Below are 23,526 nucleotides of genomic sequence, written 5' to 3'. Positions count from 1 at the left end.
GATCTCTAGACGCTAGTAAGGGAAGGGAGAGAGCCCCAGAATGACTGGATGCAGAACCTGGGGAGGAAAACAGAAGGGGCAGAGAAGAGTTCTCTGAACACCGCTGGATGGAGAGTGGAAAGTGGAGACCACTAGGTCTGCAAGAGGCCACAGGGTGGCGCTAGAAGCCCTTGCGCCCGCAGTGTTTGCTCTGGGCCTGGGTCTTCGAGCGCCAGGGAGCGCGGTTCGCAACTTTACTAGGTTGTGTTTTGGGTTTTAAGGTCAGTCCCCAAACCCAGTCAGCCAGCTAGGGCTGGGTACCAGAGTTGGGTAGGGCCAAACAGAGCGGGACTGGCATCGATCGCCGTCCTGACAAGTGCATCGATTTCTGAGTGGAGAAATTAATAGATCTCTTAGCTCTTCGGACATGGGAGTTGCCCGCGGGTAGAGCTGGGAACCGTAAACCCTTGGTATTTGTGAACCTGGGAATTCCCAGGATCCCAACATTCAGGTCATCAAAGGGCAGGTATTGTGCATTGGCCTTCCTGGCTGCAAGTCTGTAAGTCTCACGTTTAAGAGAGGGGGCAGGTAGGTACTGGGAGTGACCAGAAGTGAGAAGAACCCAGTAATCCAGGGAAGCATAGATAGTCCTAGTGGCAGGTAGCTTTCCGTGCCAGGTCCAAGGGTGAATAGTCCCCCAAGTACCTCCACACGAGAATGCACATACAAAGACCCAACAACCCTCCCCAATTCTTAAAAGTAACCAAATGAAGGCGTAATCTTACAGAGAGATAGCTCTTCTCGGGATCTGAGCCAGAACCAAGGGACTTGGCAAGGACACGCCTCGCACCAGGAGTTAAAGTCAAAGTGGCCTCGAGAGGCTGGGAGGGGCTTCTAGAGGCGAAGGTCTAAGATCTCCAGGTTTCACAAGCAGAGTCCGACCTGTCGGGGATGCAGGAAGTCACCCTCTAGAGTATCAAAACACTTGTTGAACTCCAGAACCTGCGCTCTTCAGAACACGGCGCCCAGTCGCTGCCTCCACGTCTGCAGCTAGCAGAGGCGGTGGCAGAGGTGGCAGAGAGACGCTGCCAAGATTTCTTGGCCCCCAACCCCTTCGGCATTTTGGCCTTATTTTCCCCAACACATCTGTCCCCCCACCTCCCTCAGTTGACAGGCTAAATATTTTTACTTGACTTTGTGGGAGGGGCAGAAAGAACAGAGAAATCCGCACAAACCAATCCGTTTCTGGAAAGGGCGGGAGCTGGGCGAGGTCCCTGCGTTCAGCCCGGGAGCTGCAGCGAACAGAAGCCGGAGTCTCAGGGTGGAGTCTTGCGCTCCTCTTGACCCTGCCGCAGCCCCTGGACGCTCCCGGGGCTTTTTCTCCGCCTCCCCTCGCGCGACTGTCCGGCCCCTGAACCTTCGTGTTCTGAATTCTGAGTCAATTTCTTTCCCTGGAAGCCTCTCTGAGGGTCTTCTGCTTCTGACTGCATCTCCCTCTGTTCTGCCTCTGTCTCTGGATCATCTGAAGCTGTGTGCAGCTGCCTGGCACAGCATTTGTTTCCTCTGGTCCGAAATTCTTTTCTATCTAAGCTGTCTCTACTTCAGATTTCCAATCCCTTTGCCCCTGTACCTCACTCCCCACCCCGGAACCTGGGTCTGCATCCCATGAGACCCTTTTTCCCAGTAGGACACCTGGAGGACACTCAGGGCTGAGATGGTGGCAGTGCCTGCTCTGTGGCCCTGGAGAGTACACTTGCTTATGAGCCTGCTGTCCTTGGGATCTGGCCTGGACACACCAGAGGGTGAGTCCCCAGCAACGTCTTTCCAACCCCATCTCGCTCCCAGAAAGCTTCTATGTTGTCTTTGTTTGGTTTTGTTTTTAGAGACAGGGTTTCTCTGTTTAGCCCTGGCTGTCTTAAAACTCACACTGTATACCAGTCTAGCCTTCAGAGAGCCACCTGCCTCTGTTGGGATTAAAGGCATGCGCCACCGCCTCTGGCTTCTATTTAATCTTTATGGGAACTTAAGGACTAGGGCTAGCCCTCAAAAGGACTTTTCACTAGGGAAAAAAATCTTCATATAAGTTTTTTTTTACCCTCTCAGCTTCGTAAGAGTTAAGGAGTTAGAAATGGAATGAACCCATTGCTATTTGTGAAACCGCTATCCCAGGAAAGTCTGAGTTTGAACCAAAGTGAGACTGTGGAAATCAGAAGTCTTCTCTGGGGCCACTAAATGATAAGGGGCAGCCTGGGACCAGCAGCTGACACCAGGCACCATTAAAGCAATTGACCCTTTGTGCTGATAGGAGGCTCAGCGGCTGGAGAGGCAGCCCCAGGCCAGGCCCTGAGCTCCAGCTTTAGTCCAAGTTCCCCACCCACTGTGGGCAGAAAGGCTGCCTGAGAGATCTGTCTACCCTCTGGCCTCAGTGCTGTTCCTCCCACACACACTTCCCAACAAAGGCATCCAGGAAGTGTGAGTGCACCTGCAGACCAAATTGCCTTCAGAAGGTTGCCAGAGACTGCCTTTGTCCTCCATACAGAGAGCTTGGGAACTCAGCACTCTGGGAGTGTGAAGGGTCTTAGGATGCTCTTCTGAGTGGGGCTTCCAAGGTCAAGGCAGGGGCTTCCTTTCCGATACAGATAATACAAATGGACTGGGGTAAGGTGCCCTCTGAAAGGGGCCCAGTCACAGAAGATTCGCAATGCATGGTGACCTGCCTGAGCACCTACCCCTGCCTCTGCCCCTTCTGTGCCAGCCTGAACACCTACCCCTGCCTCTGCCCCTTCTGTGCCAGCCTGAGCACCTACCCCTGCCCCTTCTGTGCCAGCCTGAGCACCTACCCCTGCCCCTGCCCCTTCTGTGCCAGCCTGAGCACCTACCCCTGCCCCTGCCCCTTCTGTGCCAGCCTGAGCACCTACCCCTGCCCCTTCTGTGCCAGCCTGAGCACCTACCCCTGCCTCTGCTCCTTCTGTGCCAGCCTGAGCACCTACCCCTGCCCCTTCTGTGCCAGCCTGAGCACCCTGCCCCTGCCCCTGCTCCTTCTGTGCCAGCCTGAGCACCTACCCCTGCCCCTTCTGTGCCAGCCTGAGCACCTACCCCTGCCCCTTCTGTGCCAGCCTGAGCACCTACCCCTGCCCCTGCCCCTTCTGTGCCAGCCTGAGCACCTACCTCTGCCCCTGCCCCTTCTGTGCCAGCCTGAGCACCTACCTCTGCCCCTTCTGTGCCAGCCTGAGCACCTACCCCTGCCCCTTCTGTGCCAGCCTGAGCACCTACCCCTGCCCCTGCCCCTTCTGTGCCAGCCTGAGCACCTACCCCTGCCCCTGCCCCTTCTGTGCCAGCCTGAGCACCTACCCCTGCCCCTTCTGTGCCAGCATACTGCACAGCAGATGCCAGGCAAGAGCACAGTTGTCAAAATAAAGCATGCAAATCCTGGGACTTAGTGTTTAGTCAAGGAGCACAGCTGCTGTTTCCCAGTGAAGCTCTACCTAGAGCGTGTCCTGAGGAAAGGCAGGGGTTAATCTGAAGAGGTCTTGGATTTGTTTTTCCAATGTCTCACATTAGGGGAGCTCTAGAGAGGCTAAGGCATGATGGGAAGCAGAGCGCCTGAGGGAACCCCCCTACCTGCCTCAAAGAACCTAATTGTCTTTCCTGGAGAGAACAGAAGTGTTTTTCCTCTTTTTTTTTTTGGTGTGTGTGTGTGTGTGTGTGTGTGTGTGTGTGTGTGTACCTGCCTTGCCTAGTGTGTGCACAAGCAAGTGAGCGTGTGCATGCACACACATCCAACAGCTGGACAGTCGAGCATCAACCACAGAGAGAAAGTACAGGGAGCCAGGCTTTCTATCCTGTTTGTCCTTGACAAGCCCTGAGCCAGGGACAGGGCTGGCCTGTATGGGAGAATGTGTGGTGTGGTGCCAAAGTGGGTCATTTCTGGAGGGCCAGGTGAGGAGAGAGGAAACAGACCTGGATGTTAAACTGGGACTAAGCATCCAGCTCCTGTTAAGGAACAGAGGTGAATGGACTAGGTTCCAAAGGAAAGGGTAGACCTGGGATCCAGATGTTGCTGGCCCAGAGTTTCTGAGTGCCAGAGGTTCCAGTCCTGAGCTGGGTACCATGGGAGATGCAAACTGGACTTAGAACAGCTCGCTGCTGAGCTCCGGCCAGAGAGTTAAGGAAAGGACACCAGCCCCCAGCAATGCAGGTCAAAGACCTACAGAGCCTTTCTGGGTTTGAGCCTGGAGAAGTGAATGGACACCAGCTTGTCTACACCCAGAATGTTGGGCTGAGGAAGTAAAATGAGGACCTTGGTAAGGAGGAACCATGGAAAGTCCCTTCAGAGCAAAAAACGATTTCTTACTGGGGAGCCTGCTCCCTGAGGACAGGGAGAGAAGCTCATGCTCAGTACGCACTCAGTACTCACTCGGTACACACTCAGTACGCACTCGGTACACACTCGGTACACACTCAGTACGCACTCAGTACACACTCGGTACTCACTCAGTACACACTCAGTACGCACTCAGTACACACTCGGTACACACTCAGTACTCACTCGGTACTCACTCAGTACGCACTCGGTACACACTCAGTACACACTCGGTACTCACTCGGTACTCACTCAGTACACACTCAGTACACACTCAGTACTCACTCGGTACACACTCAGTACACACTCGGTACACACTCAGTACACACTCAGTACTCACTCGGTACACACTCAGTACGCACTCAGTACACACTCGGTACGCACTCAGTACTCACTCGGTACACACTCAGTACTCACTCGGTACTCACTCAATACACACTCAGTACGCACTCTGTACACACTCAGTACACACTCGGTACTCATTCGGTACTCAGTAATCACTCAGTACACACTCAGTACGCACTCGGTACACACTCAGTACACACTCAGTACTCACTCAGTACGCACTCAGTACACACTCAGTACACACTCGGTACACACTCAGTACGCACTCAGTACGCACTCAGCACACACTCGGTATGCACTCAGTACACACTCAGTACACACTCAGTACACACTCAGTACACACTCAGTACTCACTCAGTACGCACTCAGTACACACTCAGTACACACTCCGTACACACTCAGTACTCACTCAGTACGCACTTGGTACGCACTCCGTACACACTCGGTATGTGTAGCGGTGTAAACGAATGCAGACAGTTTGTAAGAATATATATAGTTTTAATGTAGAGATAGACTTACAGAACCACCGTTCCCGCGGAGACCAGGCGAACACGCCCCCTAAGGGGTGGGACTTATCCCTACAGGTATGCACTCGGTACTCACTCGGTACACATTCGGTACACACTCGGTATGCACTTGGTACACACTCGGTACACACTCGGTACGCACTCAGTACTCACTCGGTACACACTCAGTACGCACTCAGTACGCACTCGGTACTCGGTACGCACTCAGCACACACTCAGTACGCACTCAGTACACACTCAGTACGCACTCAGTACGCACTCAGTACACACTCAGTACTCACTCGGTACACACTCAGTACGCACTCAGTACGCACTCGGTACACACTCAGTACACACTCGGTATGCACTCGGTACACACTCGGTACACACTCGGTACACACTCAGTACGCACTCAGTACGCACTCAGCACACACTCGGTATGCACTCAGTACACACTCAGTACGCACTCAGTACACACTCAGTACACACTCAGTACACACTCAGTACACACTCGGTACACACTCGGTACTCACTCAGTACACACTCAGTACGCACTCGGTACTCACTCGGTATGCACTCAGTACACACTCGGTACACACTCGGTACACACTCGGTATGCACTCAGTACACACTCAGTACGCACTCAGTACACACTCAGTACTCACTCGGTACACACTCAGTACGCACTCAGTACGCACTCGGTACTCGGTACGCACTCGGCACACACTCAGTACGCACTCAGTACACACTCAGTACACACTCAGTACACACTCAGCACGCACTCAGTACGCACTCAGTACGCACTCAGTACACACTCAGTACACACTCAGTACACACTCGGTACACACTCGGTACACACTCGGTACACACTCAGTACACACTCAGTACTCACTCGGTACACACTCAGTACACACTCGGTACACACTCGGTACACACTCGGTACACACTCAGTACATACTCAGTACACACTCAGTACACACTCTGTACTCACTTCCTCTCAGGCACACTGTGCGCTCATTTTCTCACCAAGCATTCACAGAGCACCAATCTTGCATCAGGCACTACCCGTGAAAGTATAAAGTAATGAATTAAACAAATTCCTGCCCTCATGAGGCTTGCAATAAGCAAAACAAATGAAGAAATTACACGTAAGTTAGCTGGGAGTCACGGGGAAACCAGATGTGGTTCACAGACTCAGGAGACAGAGGCAGAAGGACAGAGTTCCCGGCTACCAGAGCTACGCAGTGATCTCTCTAAACACCATGGGCTGGGGATGTAGCTCAATGGTATGGTGTTTGCCTAACCAGCACTGACCCCCAGAAAAGAGCAGGGGAGACTGGTTTAAGCAAGACAGTGGGAGGAGCTGATTAGCCAGGACTCCGACTGGTACCCCTTGCCGTGTCCTCCAACTTGCCAGTGTGGTCCCCCTCCAGAGCTGCCAGGACAGGGTTCTTGGTCTGCGCTGTTCTCATCTGCCGGCCCACTTGTGTCCACAGTGTGCCCCAGCCTGGATATCCGCTCTGAGGTCACAGAGCTTCGTCGGCTGGAGAACTGCAGCGTGGTGGAGGGTCACCTGCAGATCCTTCTCATGTTTGCTGCCACTGGAGAGGACTTCAGAGGCCTCAGCTTCCCACGCCTTACCCAGGTCACAGACTACCTGCTGTTGTTCCGAGTCTATGGCCTGGAGAGCCTTCGAGACCTCTTCCCTAACCTTGCTGTGATCCGAGGTGCACGCCTCTTCCTGGGCTATGCCCTCATTATCTTTGAGATGCCTCACCTGCGGGACATTGGACTGCCGTCGCTTGGGGCTGTGCTGCGTGGGGCTGTGCGTGTGGAGAAGAACCAGGAACTCTGCCACCTCTCCACCATTGACTGGGGCCTGTTGCAGCCTGCGCCGGGCACCAACCACATTGTGGGGAATAAACTGGGCGAGGAGTGTGCTGACGTGTGCCCTGGTGTGCTGGGTGCTGCTGGTGAGCCCTGTGCGAGAACCACCTTCAGTGGGCACACTGACTACAGGTGCTGGACCTCCAGTCACTGCCAGAGAGGTGGGCACTTGCACAGAACATGGCTGTAGCACAGGGAGATGGGGCTCTTCCACCTTTTGCTATCGTTGGGTTTGTGAGCCAACATATAATGTAGTCCAGGCTGGCCTGAAACTTGACATGTGGCTGAGGTTGGCCTTGAACCCTAATTCTTCTATTTCTTAAGTGCTGGGATTACAGATATATGTCTGGCTTGCAGCCATTGTTTTCAAACCATTATCCTTCCTATGGGACAGGTACCCTTATTATCCCATTTTACAGGAAAGGAAAGCGAAGTTCACAGAAATTAAATAATTGGCATGGCATCAGGCAGGCACAGAGTAGGTAAGGAGGGGCTTTGGGAAGAGGGGAGACACAAGTGGACAGAACTCACCTGGCATCCCCACCTCTGTCTCCTCTGGTGACGATAGGGGATGTGGTCTCAGTCCCGTGCCATCAGCGGGTGCACTGGCAGCAGTGAGCCAGAGATGCCATGTTGAGAACAGAAAGGAGAGGGAAGGGATGGAAAGACTTAGACAGGCAAGGGGAAGCCCATGACCTAGGAAGTACATTAGTGGAGGCAGAAGGAACACAGTGAGCAGTGGGGTAAGATCTTCCAGAGGCCAGGAGCAGATCTGGAGTCCCCTAGCCCAGGAGTCGTTTTCATACAGCTCAAAGTGTGCCCCTCACCTCTAGCCTCGGCTCCAGGCAGGAGAATAACAAGAGCCTGCTGTATCAGCAGTGAGCTGCCTCCCTGTTGGCTGTAAACACAGCTGCTACATGTCCTCTCAATTTGTGTGCCATGTCAACAGGCCCTGGCTGGACCCACCTTGCCCTGGCCTAGCTGATCAGGAGTAGCCAGCTGATTCTCCTTGGCACTATATCAAGTCACCACGGGACAGCCTAGACAGGACAGCAGGCTGCAGAACAGCAACCCTGATGGACAAGGTCGCTGCTCCATCCTGAGTTCTGAGGCTTTTTCTTCTTTCTTTTTTTTTTTCTCTGAGAGAGGGTCTCTCTGTCCAGCTTAAGCTAGACTGGAACTCACTAGACCAGGCTAGCCTCAAACTCACAGAGGTGCAACAGCTTTTGCGTCCCAAGTGCTGGGATTGCAACACAGGCTAGCCTGAGTTCTGATACTCTCAAGGTGGAGGACAGAGAGAGGCCTTCAAGCATCCATGACACAAGGAAACAAAGTCAGTAGTGTCACCTGGTGCTGAGAGGGTCACCCCAGGATGGGGTGGGCCAGGGTTGGAAAAGGACATTGTTGAGGGGTTGCCAAGGGGCAGGTAAAGTCTAACGGTCCTCTGCCCACAGTGTGTCCCTGCCCCGGCGGCCTGGCCTGCACAGCAGGCGGTGAGTGCTGCCATGATGAATGTCTGGGGGGCTGCAGCCAACCTGAAGACTCTAGAGCCTGTGTAGCTTGCCGCCACCTCTACTTCCGAGGAGCCTGCCTCCGGACCTGCCCTCCGGGCACCTACCAGTATGAGTCCTGGCGCTGTGTCACCTCTGAGGTCTGTGCTCATCTGCGTGAGGTGCCTGGCCACACCGCCACCTTTGGCATCTACCAGGGCAGCTGCCTGGCTCAGTGCCCTCCAGGCTTCACCCGCAATAGCAGCAGGTGAGGGGCAGACCCTTGGGGCTGTCGGGAGGCCTGAGCAGTTTCATCGCCCGAGACTTAGGCTATCTGCTTGTCCTGCCAGCATTTTCTGCCACAAGTGCGAGGGACTGTGCCCCAAGGAGTGCAAAGTTGGCACAAAGACCATCGACTCTGTCCAGGCCACTCAGGACCTGGTGGGCTGCACCCACGTGGAGGGAAGCCTCATCCTCAACCTTCGCCAAGGCTGTCAGTACTCTTCCTGACCACACCCTCCTAACTGCAGTCCATGCGTGGCTTCCCTCATCCAGGGTCCTCTGCCTCTGTCCCTCCAGTTCCCTACCCTTCCCCGACCCTACTCCAGTCCTATCTTCCTCATCCTCAGACAACCTGGAACCCGAGCTTCAACACAACCTGGGGCTGGTGGAGACCATCACCGGCTTCCTCAAAATCAAGCACTCATTTGCACTCGTGTCCTTGGGCTTTTTCAAGAACCTCAAACTAATCCGGGGAGATTCCATGGTGGATGGGTAAGGGGTCAGAAATCAGCCTGACCAGCCCCCTTTTCCTCAGCCTTCTTGGAACACTAGTGAAGAGAATGGGTTCTGTAAGTTAGTTTGCTGGTTACTAGCTGTGTGAGTGTGGGGAGGCTGCTTGCCTTCTCTGGTCCTCGGGTTTCCCCTCTGTGAAATGAAGCTTGTGCCCTAGGATTGTGATCGCTACTTACACCGTTGTGTGTAAAGTGCTTTAAACAGGGACCAGAACACAGAATACACAACACTGGTTCTATGCTCTTCCATGGCAATGGGCCATGATGGAAACACCTGGTCAGTTTGGTTGCTAAGTGAACCTGACTGAGCATAAAATCATTCTTACCACCTAGGAACTAAGGCCTGATCACAAAGTCATCAGTAGTTTTCAAAATAAAAGGAAGTTTATCCGGGCGATGGTGGCGCACACCTTTTATCCCAGCACTCAGGAGGAAGAGGCAGGTGGATCTCTGTGAGTTCGAGGCCAGCCTGGTCTACAAGAGCTAGTTCCAGGACAGGCTCTAAAGTTTCAGAGAAACCCTGTCTCGAACCCCCCCCCCAAAAAAAAACCAAGGAAGAAGAAGTTTAAATCATCACCAGTCAAATCGTTCCCTGTGGCTTCTTCTGTCTCCTCACATATGATCATATATGATATAGGGGTACTTATAGCCAAGCTGGCCGGCAGGCTCCTGTGTCTCCACAGCCAGTGCTATTAAGGTGATATGAAGGAGGAGAGGGACATAAAGTGAGGTCGGCAGAGGGGGCGGGGAATTTCAGGATGTCATATTCCTAGTCAGTGGCACAGAGAGAGTCCCTGAACCCCTCGTGGGGTGAATGGACCGCAGATTACACCTGTGCCCAGTGCAGCTTCTGCAGGGGAACCCATGAGCCAGCCCCTCTCGTGCCCCAACCCCTGACACCGTGCAGAGCAAGGCACCCGGCTTTCTCCAGGAACTACACACTCTACGTGTTGGACAACCAGAACCTGCAACAGTTGGGGTCCTGGGTGACTGTGGGGCTCACTATTCCTGTGGGTAAAATGTACTTCGCCTTCAACCCACGCCTCTGCATGGAGCACATATACCAGCTGGAGGAGGTGACAGGGACCAGAGGACGGCAGAGCAAAGCTGAGATCAACCCCCGCACCAACGGAGATCGCGCTGCCTGTAAAGACCTGCCCAACCCCAGGAGTACCATAGACGGGGAGGGGGGAGTCACCCAAGGGGATGAGAAGCCGTGGGGTCAGTGTAAGTCAGCACGAGCCTGTGACAGGCGTGCGGAGAGAATGCTTTCCTTTCGCCCTACCCAGGCCAGACTCGCACTCTGCGCTTCGTGTTCAACCTGACTGAGGCAGACCGCATCTTGCTGCGCTGGGAGCGCTATGAGCCCCTGGAGGCCCGGGATCTGCTCAGTTTCATCGTCTATTACAAGGAGTCGTGAGTAGAGAGTGGTGCCAGACGGAGGACCCTAATTTCACCCCATTTTGAGACAGGGCCTTACTATGTAAATCAGTGTCCAACTCTCAAAAGATTCCTCTTCCTGAATCCTCTCCTCCAAGAACGCTGAGATTCCAGGCCTGTGTGCTATGCAGAGTCCAATTATTTTCAAAACCAAAGGAGGTGAGGGCATGTCCAGGCTGGGATGTCGAGACCTGAAGGCTAGGACCCACAGTCACATACTGCCTGGATCTGTCTCACCTTCTTTGGTCCTCCATGCCTCAGTTTCTCCTCACCAAGTGAAACGAAGAGACAGCCAGGATTTCTGAGAGCCCAGAAGATCATTTTGCTAGAACAGTGTGGCTAATTGAGCTTCAATCCACGGTGCTAAAGTTCTCTGCTGACCACATCCTCTTGCCCAGCAGCGGTTTGGGAAGTATCTACTAATCTGGCCACTTTTAGGAGCGTTTTTTACCAGCATTTCATTAAAGCCTGGGGAGGGAGAAGAGCAGGAACCTATCCTCCTCCTTCCCTTCCTTTCTTGTTTCCTTCTTTTCTTCCTCCCTTCTTCCTCTCTCTCTCTCTCTCTCTCTCTCTCTCTCTCTCTCTCTCTCTCTCTCTCTGTCACTCTCTCTCTCTCTTTGTCTCTCTGTCTCTCTGTCTGTCTGTCTGTCTGTCTCTCAATATAAGACATTGTCTCATGATGTAGCCCTGGCTGTCCAGAACTCTCTGTAGACCAGGCTGGCCTCAAATTCACAGAGATCTGCCTGCCTCTGCCTCCAAGTGCTAGGATTAAAGGCTTTTACCACCACTGTCCAGCACTTTCTTCTTCTTAAGTAGATCTTATATATCCCGGCTGCCCTCAAACTTTTTGAACTTACCCTCTTGCTTTCAACACCAAAGTGTTAGATTACAGAAGTTCATACCATAGCCCATTTATGTGATGCTAAGAGTCAAACTCCAGGCAATGTGCATGCTAGTCAAATATTATACCAACTAAGCTACACTCCAGGCTGAAATGGGCTATTTCTTTGGAGAGAATGGACTGCCGTTAGCAAGAGAGGTACTACAAGGAGGACTTCTAAAACAAGTGTCACTGACAGGTGTCCCGCACAGTCCTATGAACAACACGAAGGAGGCTAAAACAAGTAAATCCTAAATTCAAAGCCTGCATGGTCTGCCTAGTGAGATCCTGTCTCAAAATAAACAGTAGATGGACCGAATGTGGAGTTCAGTGGCAGAATGCTTGCCTAGCATGACAGGCCCCAGTTCCACCCCAAGAACCAGGGCTAGAGTGGGAACAAGCTCAAGAGATTTCCTTATAAGAGAGATATGAATTTTTGATGATCAAGAGCAGGGAATAAGAAGTTCTTTCCACCAGGTGATAGTGGCACACACCTTTAATCCCAGCACTCGGGAGGCAGAGGTAGGTGGATGTCTGTGAGTTCGAGGCCAGCCTGGTCTACAGAGTGAGCTCCAGGACAGGCTCCAAAGCTACAGAGAAGCCCTGTCTCGGGGGGAAAAAGGAAGAAGGAGGAGAAGGAGGAAGGGGAGAAGAAAAAGAAGAGGAGGAGGAGGAGGAGGTGCTCTCTCTCCTTGGTAGACAGGTCTGGACCATCCAAACTGGAAATGCTTTCTGCAAATTAGAATTGAAAGGCCTTATTGCAGCAGCACCCAGGGTCTGTCTGGAAACAAGTAGGGAGCCCACAGAAGCAGGGTGCTCAACTGGCCCAGGCTCTCCTTTAGCCCAATGGCAGGAGAATGTCTAATACGGGGAGAAGGGAGAGTGTGTCAAATACAGATCCCGGCTTCACCTAACAATCTGAGTTGGTTAATATCAGGCAAGGCCTATGGCCTGCATTCCTAACAAGCTCCTAGCTGATGTTGAGGTTGGTGGTTCATAGGACACACCTCAAGGAGTCATTGACGTGGGCAGCAGTGTAAAGACCTCCCTAGCTATGCTCAAGCAGTTCACAACCTACACATCTCCGTGCTAGGGGCAAAGCATCTTAGGGTTCCTGAGGAACCCCCACTTTATCTTATGACTGTTGTGTGAGTCCTCAGGGGCAGACCCTGAGAATCTCGGTCCAATTCTGGTTTTGACAAACACCTACTCGGTGCGTCATATCTCACAAGGCACCTGCCCTCATGATGCCCACTCTGTAACCCCATACCAGCTCCTGGGCCATCCTGCTTCTGAGTTCCAGCAAGAACAGGCACTTGGAGCTGGGCCTCAAGCCTCTCCTCATCCCACTCAACCTACCTCATATCTGTCTTTGGGGCCAGGGAGAAGGCTCAGTGGATAAGGTGGTTTGTGCTGCCCAGGGAGAGGAACCCTCAAACTCACAGAAAAACCAGGTGTGGCAGTAGCATCTGTAAAACCAGCGCTGGAGGGCAGAGATGGTGAGCCTGCGAGCTCGCTGGCCAGGCACCTGAGCAGAAAAAGAAAGCCCCAAGTTCAGTGAGAGAATCGATCTCAAAATAAAGAAAGTGATTGAGGAAGACACTTCAACATTGACCTCTGGTCTCCACACACCTGAACCAGTGCACCACCGAGGGCATCCCCACTTATACACCATCACACACACACATACACACCCTCTCTCACACACACACACACACCTGCAGCACCGAGGGCATCCCCACCTATACACCAACACACACACACACACTCTCTCTCTCTCTCTCTCTCTCTCTCTCTCTCTCTCTCTCTCTCTCTCTCACACACACACCTGCAGCACTGAGGGCATCCCCACCTATACACCATCACACACACACATACACACTCTCTCACACACACACATTCTCTCTCTCTCTCTCTCTCTCTCTCTCTCTCTCTCTCTCTCTCTTTCTCTCTCTCACACACACACACACACACCTGCAGCACTGAGGGCATCCCCATCTATACACCATCACACACACACTCACAACACACACCTGCACCAGTAAGGGCATCCCCACCTATACACCATCACACACACACATACACACACACTCTCTCTCTCTCTCTCTCTCACACACACACACACACACACCTGCACCACCGAGGGCATCCCCGCCTATACACCATCACACAAACACACACACTCACAACACACACCTGCACCAGTAAGGGCATCCCCACCTATACACCATCACACACATACACACACACACACACACACACACACACACACACACCTGCATCACTGAGGGCATCCCCACCTATACACCATTACACACACATAATTTTTTTGTCCCTGGCTCGGCATAATCCCACCTCTCTGCCTACCATCAAATAATCATATCATGAACATGGATGTGATGCCTTACAGTACTCCAAAACCTTATTTTCTCTGGTTAGAAGCTAGCTCTCCTTGTATCCTTAAAGCCTGTGGTACCTCTGCATGGCCTGCCTCCAGTCTAATCCCCAAAGTCCGCCTCAGTTATTCCCTGGAGGCCGTGGTTGTTGGCTTTGGGGATCTACAGACATGAGAGCTGGCCTGGTGTGGTGGCACACATCTTTAATCCCAGCACTCAGGAGGCAGAGACAGGTGAATCTCTGTGAGTCTGAGGCAAGCCTAGTCTACATAGGGAGTTCTTGGACATCATGAAAGCTAGGAACCCACCTCTAGAAAGGTGTTTATGGAAACACAAACACATGTAGAACCATGCCTGTAGTCTAGAAGGTTCATAGACTTCTAAAATTCATGCAGGGACTTTGGCTAAGACACTCTACCTACTGGGAGTGGTGGTGCAAGCCTCTAATCATGGTAAACACTCAGGAGCCAAAGACAAAAGACAACAGGTTCAAGACTAGGCTGGGCTACTTGGAAATACTCTCGAGAACAGAACAAAACAGAAGAGAGGATTATTCTGCTGTCAGCAAGAGAGTGCTCTCTTGGTCCTAGCTCCAGAGGATGAGAATGATTCTCTTGGTCCTAGAGATGAGAATGATCTGCTTCTTTGCCAATACCCACTTTCTAGGTTTTGTTTTAATACAGTGCAAACCTTTTCCTTTCTTTCTTTTTTCATTCATTCTTTCTTTCTTTCCTTTTCTGGCTATTCTCATTAGGACAAAAACTCAATAATTCCTACTAAGGATGAGGGATATTTCATTATAATTTGTGATGTGTGGAGGATCATAAGCCCCAAAGGGTGGGTGAATTGGCAAAAATCACAGCTGTGCTCACATGCAAAGTGGGAAAAGGGCTATGGCGTTCTGCATAGTGGGGGGAGGTGTTAGAGCTCGGATATGGGTCTGAGCCGTACCCCAACACTGGGGATGGTGTATTCAGCCCATTCCAGAACGCCACAGAACACGTGGGTCCAGATGCGTGTGGAACACAGAGCTGGAACCTGCTGGATGTGGAACTACCTCTCAGCCGTACCCAGGAGCCAGGGGTGACCCTAGCGCCCCTTAAGCCCTGGACACAGTATGCTGTGTTTGTGCGAGCCATCACACTGACCACTGCGGAGGACAGCCCCCATCAAGGAGCCCAGAGCCCTATCGTCTACCTTCGAACCTTGCCTGCCGGTAAGCTGAGGGCTCCAGAATGAGAGGCGTGAATCCTAGGAAGGAAGATAGAGGCACACGGGCGCTAGACACAGACGGGCTGGGGAACCCCACGGGGTAGAAGGTCAGATTCTTTGGCACTACCAAGAATCAGAGTATTTTTTGTGCTTGGGTGAGGCTGGGTTGGACTTGAGATCGCCGAGTGAACTCAACCTCCTGTGAAGGATTTGGAGAACTAAATCCTGAACCCTGCGCTTCTGTAAAACAGTGCTGCCTCCCCAGGGTTGGGGCCACGGCTCAGTTAGGAGAGAGCTTGCCTGTCATGAATGAAGTTTCATCCGCCCTATTTTCTGAAACAGAGAAAGGACAGAATGATTTCTAGGGAAGGAGGGCTGAAAGTCATAGATCCCCCTGGAAAAGGCGGATGGATCCCGAGAGAGGGGCTCATTATCACACAGTATTCAGAAGGGGCCCCACCTCTGAGCATCACCCTCTTCACAATCATAGCCCCCACGGTGCCCCAAGATGTCATCTCCACGTCCAAATCCTCTTCACACCTTCTGGTGCGCTGGAAGCCGCCGGTCCAGCGCAATGGAAATATCACCTACTACCTGGTGCTGTGGCAGCGTCTAGCAGAGGACGGTGACCTCTACATCAATGACTACTGCCACCGCGGTACGCTGGGGGTGCCCCAGACCGGGGATGCTCAGTGGCGGATGGACCGCTGTCCTGACTTCTCTCTTCTGCGCGGTGGCCACAGGCCTACGGCTGCCCACCAGCAGCCATGACGCACGCTTCGACCGTGAAGACCCGGCGCTGGAGGCTGAGCCTGAGCAAGGCTGTTGTCCTTGCCAACACTCACCTCCTGGGCAGGTGCTGCCCGCACTGGAGACACAAGAGGTCACGTTCCAGAAAAAGTTTGAAAACTTCCTGCATCATGCCATCACCATCCCGAAGTAAGACCTGGTTGGGAGGACCAGAGGGGCGGTACTTGGAGAGGGTGGGACTTGGTGGGAGGGGCCTATTACGATGCGGGCCTGGCCTTGGTAGGGGTTGATTTGGAGGCGGGGCGCAGCCGCAGAGCTCCCGGGAGCTGAGAGGTGCCCTGGCTTTCCCAGGTCCCCTTGGAAAGTAACATCCATTAACAAGAGTCCCCAAAGGTGAGCTGGGACGGAAGCTGGAGGTGGGAAGGGGCTCTGGGAACAGGCCTTTTGGCTCTGACCCATCCCATTTCCAGGGACTTAGAGAGGCACCGCCGGGAAGCTGGGCCTCTCAGACTAGGGACCAACAATTCGGATTTTGAGATTCAAGAGGACAAGGTTCCCCGGGAGAGAGCGGTGCTGAGCGGCTTGAGGCACTTCACGGAATACAGGATTGACATCCATGCCTGCAACCACGCGGCACACACTGTGGGCTGCAGTGCCGCCACGTTCGTCTTTGCACGCACCATGCCACATAGTAGGTGTCCCTTCACAGCTTGCACCCCCACTACTGACTCCAAGAACTGCCCAGTCAGTGCTCTGTAAGCAGCAGGTTTGCACTCCCACTAACTTTAGAGCCTCACTCGGTTCGCCCTTCCCAGTTCCCACGATTGTGGAACTTCTCCAAACTTCCCCATTGGGCCCAGTTTAGCCAGGGTCTGAAAGTGAGCAAGAAGAACTGCTTGTGGCCTATTTGCCAGATGCCCCTCCTGCAGGAGAAGCGGATGACATCCCAGGGAAGGTGGCCTGGAAGGCAGCTGGCAGAAGCAGTGTCGTCCTGCATTGGCTTGAACCACCTGACCCCAATGGGCTCATCCTCAAGTATGAAATCAAGTACCGCCGCCTGGGAGAGGTGTGTACCCTATGTACCCAGGACCCCTACCCCAGTCTGGGTCTGCACCTGGGAGAGGTGTGTACCCCGGAACCCCAATCCCAGTCTGCACCTGGGAGAGGTGTGTACCCAGGACCCCAGTCTGGGTCTGCACCTCCACCCACTTCACAGCCTGCTGTCTGTTCTTCCTGCAGGAGGCCACAGTGCTCTGTGTGTCTCGACTTCGATATGCCAAAGTTGGTGGGGTACAGCTGGCCCTGCTGCCCCCTGGAAACTATTCTGCTAGAGTCCGGGCCACCTCACTGGCTGGCAATGGCTCCTGGACAGACGGTGTCGCCTTCTACATCACTGGTCCAGGTAAGGCGGACTTGCTCCCCAATCTGCCCAGCCGCTCTCTGCTACTGTCAGGCCGGCCCATCACCATTCTCCAGTGTTGCCAGAGAAGCAGTTTCCACTCTAATCTGTCGATCCCCCCCTCCACCACCAGAGGAAGAGGATGCTGGGGGCCTGCGCATCCTCCTCACTGTCACCCCTGTGGGGTTCATGCTGCTCATCATGGTTGCTGCCCTCGGTTTCTTCTACAACAAGAGGAGGTGATGACAAGTCCCACACATTTCCTTCCTCTTCTCGCCCTTCGCTGTCTCCCAGGGCTAGTGTCAGCACACTCAGAGGGTAATAGTTTAGACAACAGAAAGGACTTCCTTAAAGTCAATAACTCTTTCCCTGGAAGGCATGGAGGAGTCACGCCTCTTAGCTAAGATGGTAATTCATCTGTGTTAACCTGGAAATGCTTTGTCTCCTGAGAAACATCGTGGTGTGGGCACGTAAGGACTACTGGTCACCATACCATTAGCTCAAGCTGAGAAAAAAAATTAGGTTGATTCTGCTGAGACAAGAGGAGACCACCCTATGCCCCTGTCTAGAGTCATCAAGCCCCTCTGGGCCCACTGAGAGAGGACACCCTCATCTACCCGTGACTCCACCTATTCTCGGCCAATCTGACCCCAGGTCTAGGACCCTAACCAGAGCAAGTGTAGTCCCCATAATCCTGGTGTGTTCATTTCTCTCCCTGACCTATTGCCCCCATTGCAGAAGCAGCACACTGTACACATCTGTGAATCCAGAGTACTTCAGTGCTTCTCACAGTAAGTCCAGGGCACGGGTGGCCTGGGAAAGAGGGCAGGAGCCGAAGAGCAGAGTTCCAGGACCTTCTTGGGGAAGGTGGCTTTGAGAACAGAGCATTTCAGAAGAGAAGTCTTCAAAAGGGCATCTGAAATGTCTTTGTAGCCTTTGATGGTCTGGGGGTGATGGCTCGGAAGATAACTCAGTGGGGAAAGGTGCCCCCTCTGCAAGCATGAGTTTGAATGCCCAGCACTCACATCAAAAGCTTGGCATCGCTTGTGTGCCTGTAACTCCAGCACTGAGCCTCCCAGAACTTGTTGTGTGCTCCCCAAGCTTAGTCAAAGCGTGGAGCTTCCAGGTCCATGGGAGACCCTGTATCAATGCAATAACTCAGAAGGCACACACACACACACACCGTGCACACATGAGAAAAAAATGACTGCCTTAATCTGAAAATAACAGTTGACTGTTTTCTGTACTGAGGGAGCCAGCATAAACCGACTGATGCCTTTATCTGACTCTGTAGTTACCTGCGTGCTGAAGCTGTGTGACCTTTAGAAACATAATTTTTTTCACATTAAAGTTCAATAATAGCTTGGGGGGTGGAGTCAAGAGGCAGATGAAGGCATGGCAGAGAGAGGCACTCTTGCCTCTGACACATATCTCTGCTCAGTGTATGTCCCTGATGAGTGGGAGGTGCCTCGGGAGCAAATATCCATCATCCGGGAGCTGGGCCAAGGCTCTTTTGGGATGGTCTATGAGGGACTGGTACAAGGGCTTGAGGCTGGAAAGGAGTCTACACCTGTAGCCCTGAAGACAGTTAATGAGCTGGCCAGCGCGCGGGAGCGAATTGAATTCCTCAAAGAAGCTTCCGTCATGAAAGCATTCAAGTGTCATCATGTGGTAAGATCATACCAAGGGTGAAGGCTCTGTGGTAAGAAGGAAAGGGTCTGAAATGAGGTCCGGGCTGGACTGTAGGGAAAGCCCTAATAGGAGCAGAGTCTAGCGCTGAGATCAGTCAAGGTCGGGGCACAGTATTAGGTTTCCAGGGAGTTATTGGGGTCTTGAGTGGGACCAAGTTCATGATTATGATGATAATCAGATATGATTGGGTAAGGTCAGGATTATGACTGCAGTTGTGGCAGGGTGGGGGTTAGGAGAGGTATCTGAGTCAGGGTATAATCACAGAAGGTCCAGGTTTTGGCCACGTGGATAAGAGAGAGACCTACAACCAAGATCTTCGTCCTCCCAGGTTCGCCTGCTGGGTGTGGTGTCTCAGGGCCAGCCAACTTTGGTGATCATGGAGCTAATGAACCGTGGGGACCTCAAGAGCCATCTCCGATCTCTGAGACCTGAGGCAGAGGTTGGAACAGGGAAGATCCTGAGGAAGATATGAGGCTGGGGAATTGAGAAGTTGTCCTTCACCAGCCCCTCTCTTGCCTGTAGAACAACCCTGGCCTTCCACAGCCAGAACTCAGTGACATGATACAGATGACTGGCGAGATTGCAGACGGCATGGCCTACCTTGCTGCCAATAAGTTTGTGCACCGGGACCTGGCAGCCCGCAACTGTATGGTGTCCCAGGATTTCACCGTCAAAATTGGTGGTACAGTGGGGTACCGGGTAGCTGAGGGAAGCCTGAAGGTAGAGCTTCTTCCCCTAAGCTAGCTATAGGAGACCAGGCCTGGCTCGAAGGCTTGACAGGCAAGTCCCCCAGTCCCGTCCACCCCCCCATCTCAGTCTCCACGTCCAAGAGCAGGGATGACCTCCAGGATCCTCTGAAATCACACCTTCCAGGATGCTCAGAGGCTGCGGGGAGAGAAGTTTGAGGACTGTCTTCTAGGAGAACTGGTGATGACTCCCGTGCCCCTAAACTCTTACTTTCCAGACTTTGGCATGACCCGGGATGTGTACGAGACAGACTATTACCGCAAAGGTGGAAAGGGACTGTTGCCTGTGCGCTGGATGGCCCCTGAGTCCCTCAAAGATGGAATCTTCACCACTCATTCAGATGTCTGGTAGGGCCTGACAGGGGCAGAGGGGTCCATGGATGTGCAGGCAGCATCTTGGAAGGGTTGGGGACACGTCCTCACTAGGAGTGCTGAGCAACTGGAAGGGTGCTGATTTGGGCTGTTGTTTGTGTTCTCCAGGTCCTTTGGTGTCGTGCTCTGGGAGATTGTGACCTTGGCTGAACAACCATACCAGGGTCTATCAAATGAGCAAGTGCTCAAATTCGTCATGGATGGTGGAGTACTGGAGGACCTGGAGAACTGTCCGCTTCAGCTGTGAGTCATCCCCGCGGCCCTTTTCGTCTTGTTCATCACCCTTGACTCTGACCCAGCTCTTCCAAAGCGTCTGACTCATAGCTCTTTTGTTTATTTATTTGCTTTGTTTTTGTTTTTGGTAGACCAGGGTGGCCTCAAACTCAGAGATCCTCCTGCCTCTGCTTCCTAAGTGTTGGGATTAAAAGCGTACACCACCACCGCCCGGCTACTCCCAGATCTTAACTCACCTATGTTCCTCACTTATTCCCTTCTGATCCCTTCCTTCCACCAACTGATACTTCCAGTGTGGGAGGCAGCGAGCATCTGGGCTCCCTCTAACCCCACCTCACCCTCCCTAGACAGGAGCTGATGAGACTCTGCTGGCAGCCTAGTCCGCGCCTGCGTCCGACTTTCGTCCACATCCTGGATCGCATACAGAATGAGCTTCGGCCCTCCTTCCGGCTCTGTTCCTTCTACTACAGCCCAGAATGCCAGCGGGGCCAGGCCTCCTTGCTCCCTACTGAGACAGAGCCTGACTCCCCCCCAAACTCAAATGGAACTTCAGACTACAGGCCCCCAAATAGAGACCCAGGACACTGAGGGTCACCCATTCCCCAGCTGACTGGCTCCCCATGGGCAGAGAAGGCAGAACCCAATCCTTATGTCTGTATGTTCACCTCTCATCCTGAGTCTCCCTCAGGCAGGTCAAGAGTTAGCCCAGCACTAGCAGAAAACAGGAGCCAGAAGGGGCGGCATCTGACCAGACTCAGAGTTAGTCTGTGGGAAGTATGAGCGGTCATAACCAGCAGGACTCAGACCACAGGACAGGAGTGACCTCCCTCAGAGTGAGGAAGCTATTCCACTGGGGGCAGAATCCAGAGACACGCCCCTTCCAGTGTCCAGAGGCAGGCCGGGAGATCTCGCTACTCACTTTGGGGCCTGCCCCTTCTTTTCCCTGTGTTCCTCTCCTGCCCTCTGCCCCACATACCAGGACAGAGCAGGAACCCTAGGCCACTGAGCAAGTGGGTTCCCACAAGCCCTCACTTATCTCTCCCTGCTCTGCCCAGGGACCCCAAGCTTGGTGCTCCCCCTATTTTGCCTCAAGGGCACCCCTTGATGCACAGTCTCCCCCTTTCTAGTTGTTTGCTGGATTCCTAGGCCTGGATGCTCAGGCTGGGAGAGCCTCACCTTCCTTCCTCCCATCTTCCACCCCAGCCCCTCCCGGAAAGGCTGAAAAAGACACAATAAATACCAAGGTCTGTTTGTACTCTGGTCTCCAGCTACAGTCTTGACTCTGGAGAGACTTCCTCTGTTCTTCCTAGGGCAGCAATAGAAGATAAACATACTGATATGAAACATTACCTCCATGAGGACCCCAGCAGCCAGGACCCACAACAGCAACACAGAACAATCTTGTCATTGTGGTATTCTCATGGCCAGAAGAGGCTGTGTCAGGCCTCTCTGCAGAGCCAACCAATCCTCGCTGTATCTCACCAATGGGCAAGCTTCCAGAAGCTCACAGGACAGATTCTGAGTGGCCAGAACATGGAGTGGGAGAGGGGCCCTGATGACAGTGCCTGTCCCTACTAGTGCCCTAGCCAAGGCAGGGGAGACACACACCAGAGCAGGGTCTGTGTCAGGCTCTGTGTGGTTATTCTGGGAGACCAGAATGTCGGCTCTGTTGTGTATGCCTTTGAAGGGTGCTGAAGTTGCACAGTTGTCCAGGCTTTTATGTCAAACCCTGCACTCAGGCTGACACACCACACCCCGTCCACTGAGCAGGCTTGCACCTAGGGCAATCCTGCAGCACCAAGGGAAGCCACAGAACCATCAAGACAGAACCTGAGTGGGGCAGGCGATGAGCTCTGTGAGGCCATATCCGGTTATCCCGTTTCCTTGAGACTGAGATCCCGGAGGGAAGGTGTGCTGACTCCCAAACCTTACCTAACATTGTGACTGAAGCAACACTGACGCCTAATGGTTGCTACCAGAACTACATCTATCTGGGTTATACAGTGAGCTCTGGTTCAACCTGGGCTACAGAGCAAGCAAGGAAACAAACAAGTAAATAGCCAACCAACCTGGACACTCACACAGCACGCAGGTCCATAGCAGGTCCATCAGCCCCTCCCTCCCAACAGCAGATGCTCAGGATGCCATGGCAACCTGGAAGGGTGGAGAGAGGAAAAAAGGATGGTGATCTGCACGTTTGTGCGCCACCTCAAAAGATGAAAGATGAGAGGCAGCTGAGAAGGACAGGTTCTGTTGTCGGAGTCCTGAAAGCAGTGATTTTAGCAGGTAGGAAGAGAGCTGAAGATTGCCTCCATTGGGGATGCCCCAGCTATGCAGGAGGCTTTGTGGAGGAAAAACATGCCTTTTTTCTCAGGGACAACAGGAGGCCTGATAGGTTAACCTTGGAAGGAAGGATGGATACCTACCACAGAGAAAGAAAGGTTAAATAATCTAAATAGAATGAATAAAGCAGCTTCTTTGCCCTCTATTAGCTTCCAAATTCACAAATGAGTGACCGGCCACTAGCCCACAAAATGGCAGCAGGCCTGATGGAGATGACAGCATGCTTGGTCACACCCTCCACACTGTCTCTGCGGCTCTGTCAGAGGTTCCCAGTCTGGCAGGAGTGTGCTGCTCAGGTGACTTTGTAGGGGTAAGAAGAGCAGACTAGAGTCCTCCAGGGAGAAAACCTAGGAACCCGAGGAAACAGTAGAGGTGTTTGAGTGGTCCTAGGTGCAGTGGTCCTAGGTGCAGGGGTGGTCTTAGGTGCAGTGGTCCTAGGTGCAGTGGTCCTAGGTGCAGTGGTCCTAGGTGCAGTGGTCCTAGGTGCAGGGGTCCTAGGTGCAGTGGTCTTAGGTGCAGTGGTCCTAGGTGCAGTGGTGGTTCTAGGTGCAGTGGTCCTAGGTGCAGTGGTCCTAGGTGCAGGGGTGGTCTTAGGTGCAGTGGTCCTAGGTGCAGTGGTCCTAGGTGCAGGGGTGGTCTTAGGTGCAGTGGTCCTAGGTGCAGTGGTCCTCCTAGGTGCAGTGATCCTAGGTGCAGTG

General features: G+C 53.1%; 1 protein-coding gene across 3 annotated transcripts; it reads left to right on the top strand.

Annotated features, from left to right (window-relative positions):
• The first annotated feature begins 1,278 nt into the window (after positions 1-1,278).
• On the top strand, positions 1,279-21,739 carry Insrr (insulin receptor related receptor). 3 transcript variants are annotated; one of them, XM_075978653.1, is made up of 22 exons: positions 1,279-1,781; positions 6,690-7,241; positions 8,535-8,838; positions 8,921-9,063; positions 9,200-9,344; positions 10,296-10,510; positions 10,654-10,780; positions 15,058-15,296; positions 15,783-15,950; positions 16,036-16,231; positions 16,394-16,435; positions 16,513-16,733; positions 16,972-17,108; positions 17,282-17,444; positions 17,575-17,680; positions 18,180-18,232; positions 18,883-19,112; positions 19,462-19,572; positions 19,656-19,815; positions 20,098-20,227; positions 20,360-20,494; positions 20,833-21,739. In XM_075978653.1, exons 1-22 carry the CDS (start codon positions 1,694-1,696, stop codon positions 21,071-21,073), a joined length of 3,906 nt encoding a protein of 1,301 aa, XP_075834768.1. In that variant the 5' UTR covers positions 1,279-1,693; the 3' UTR covers positions 21,074-21,739. The 3 variants fall into 3 exon arrangements, with proteins under 3 accessions (XP_075834768.1, XP_075834767.1, XP_075834769.1); XM_075978652.1 differs by having other exon boundaries at positions 1,623-1,781; positions 16,957-17,108; positions 20,833-21,183; XM_075978654.1 differs by having other exon boundaries at positions 1,623-1,781; positions 16,957-17,108; positions 20,837-20,923.
• The last annotated feature ends 1,787 nt before the right edge of the window (positions 21,740-23,526 follow it).

The sequence above is a fragment of the Microtus pennsylvanicus genome, chromosome 7, assembly GCF_037038515.1.
Source record: "Microtus pennsylvanicus isolate mMicPen1 chromosome 7, mMicPen1.hap1, whole genome shotgun sequence".
NCBI lineage: Eukaryota > Metazoa > Chordata > Mammalia > Rodentia > Cricetidae > Microtus > Microtus pennsylvanicus.
Note: the sequence above shows the minus strand (reverse complement) of the source record. Positions and strands in the feature narration are given on the sequence as shown.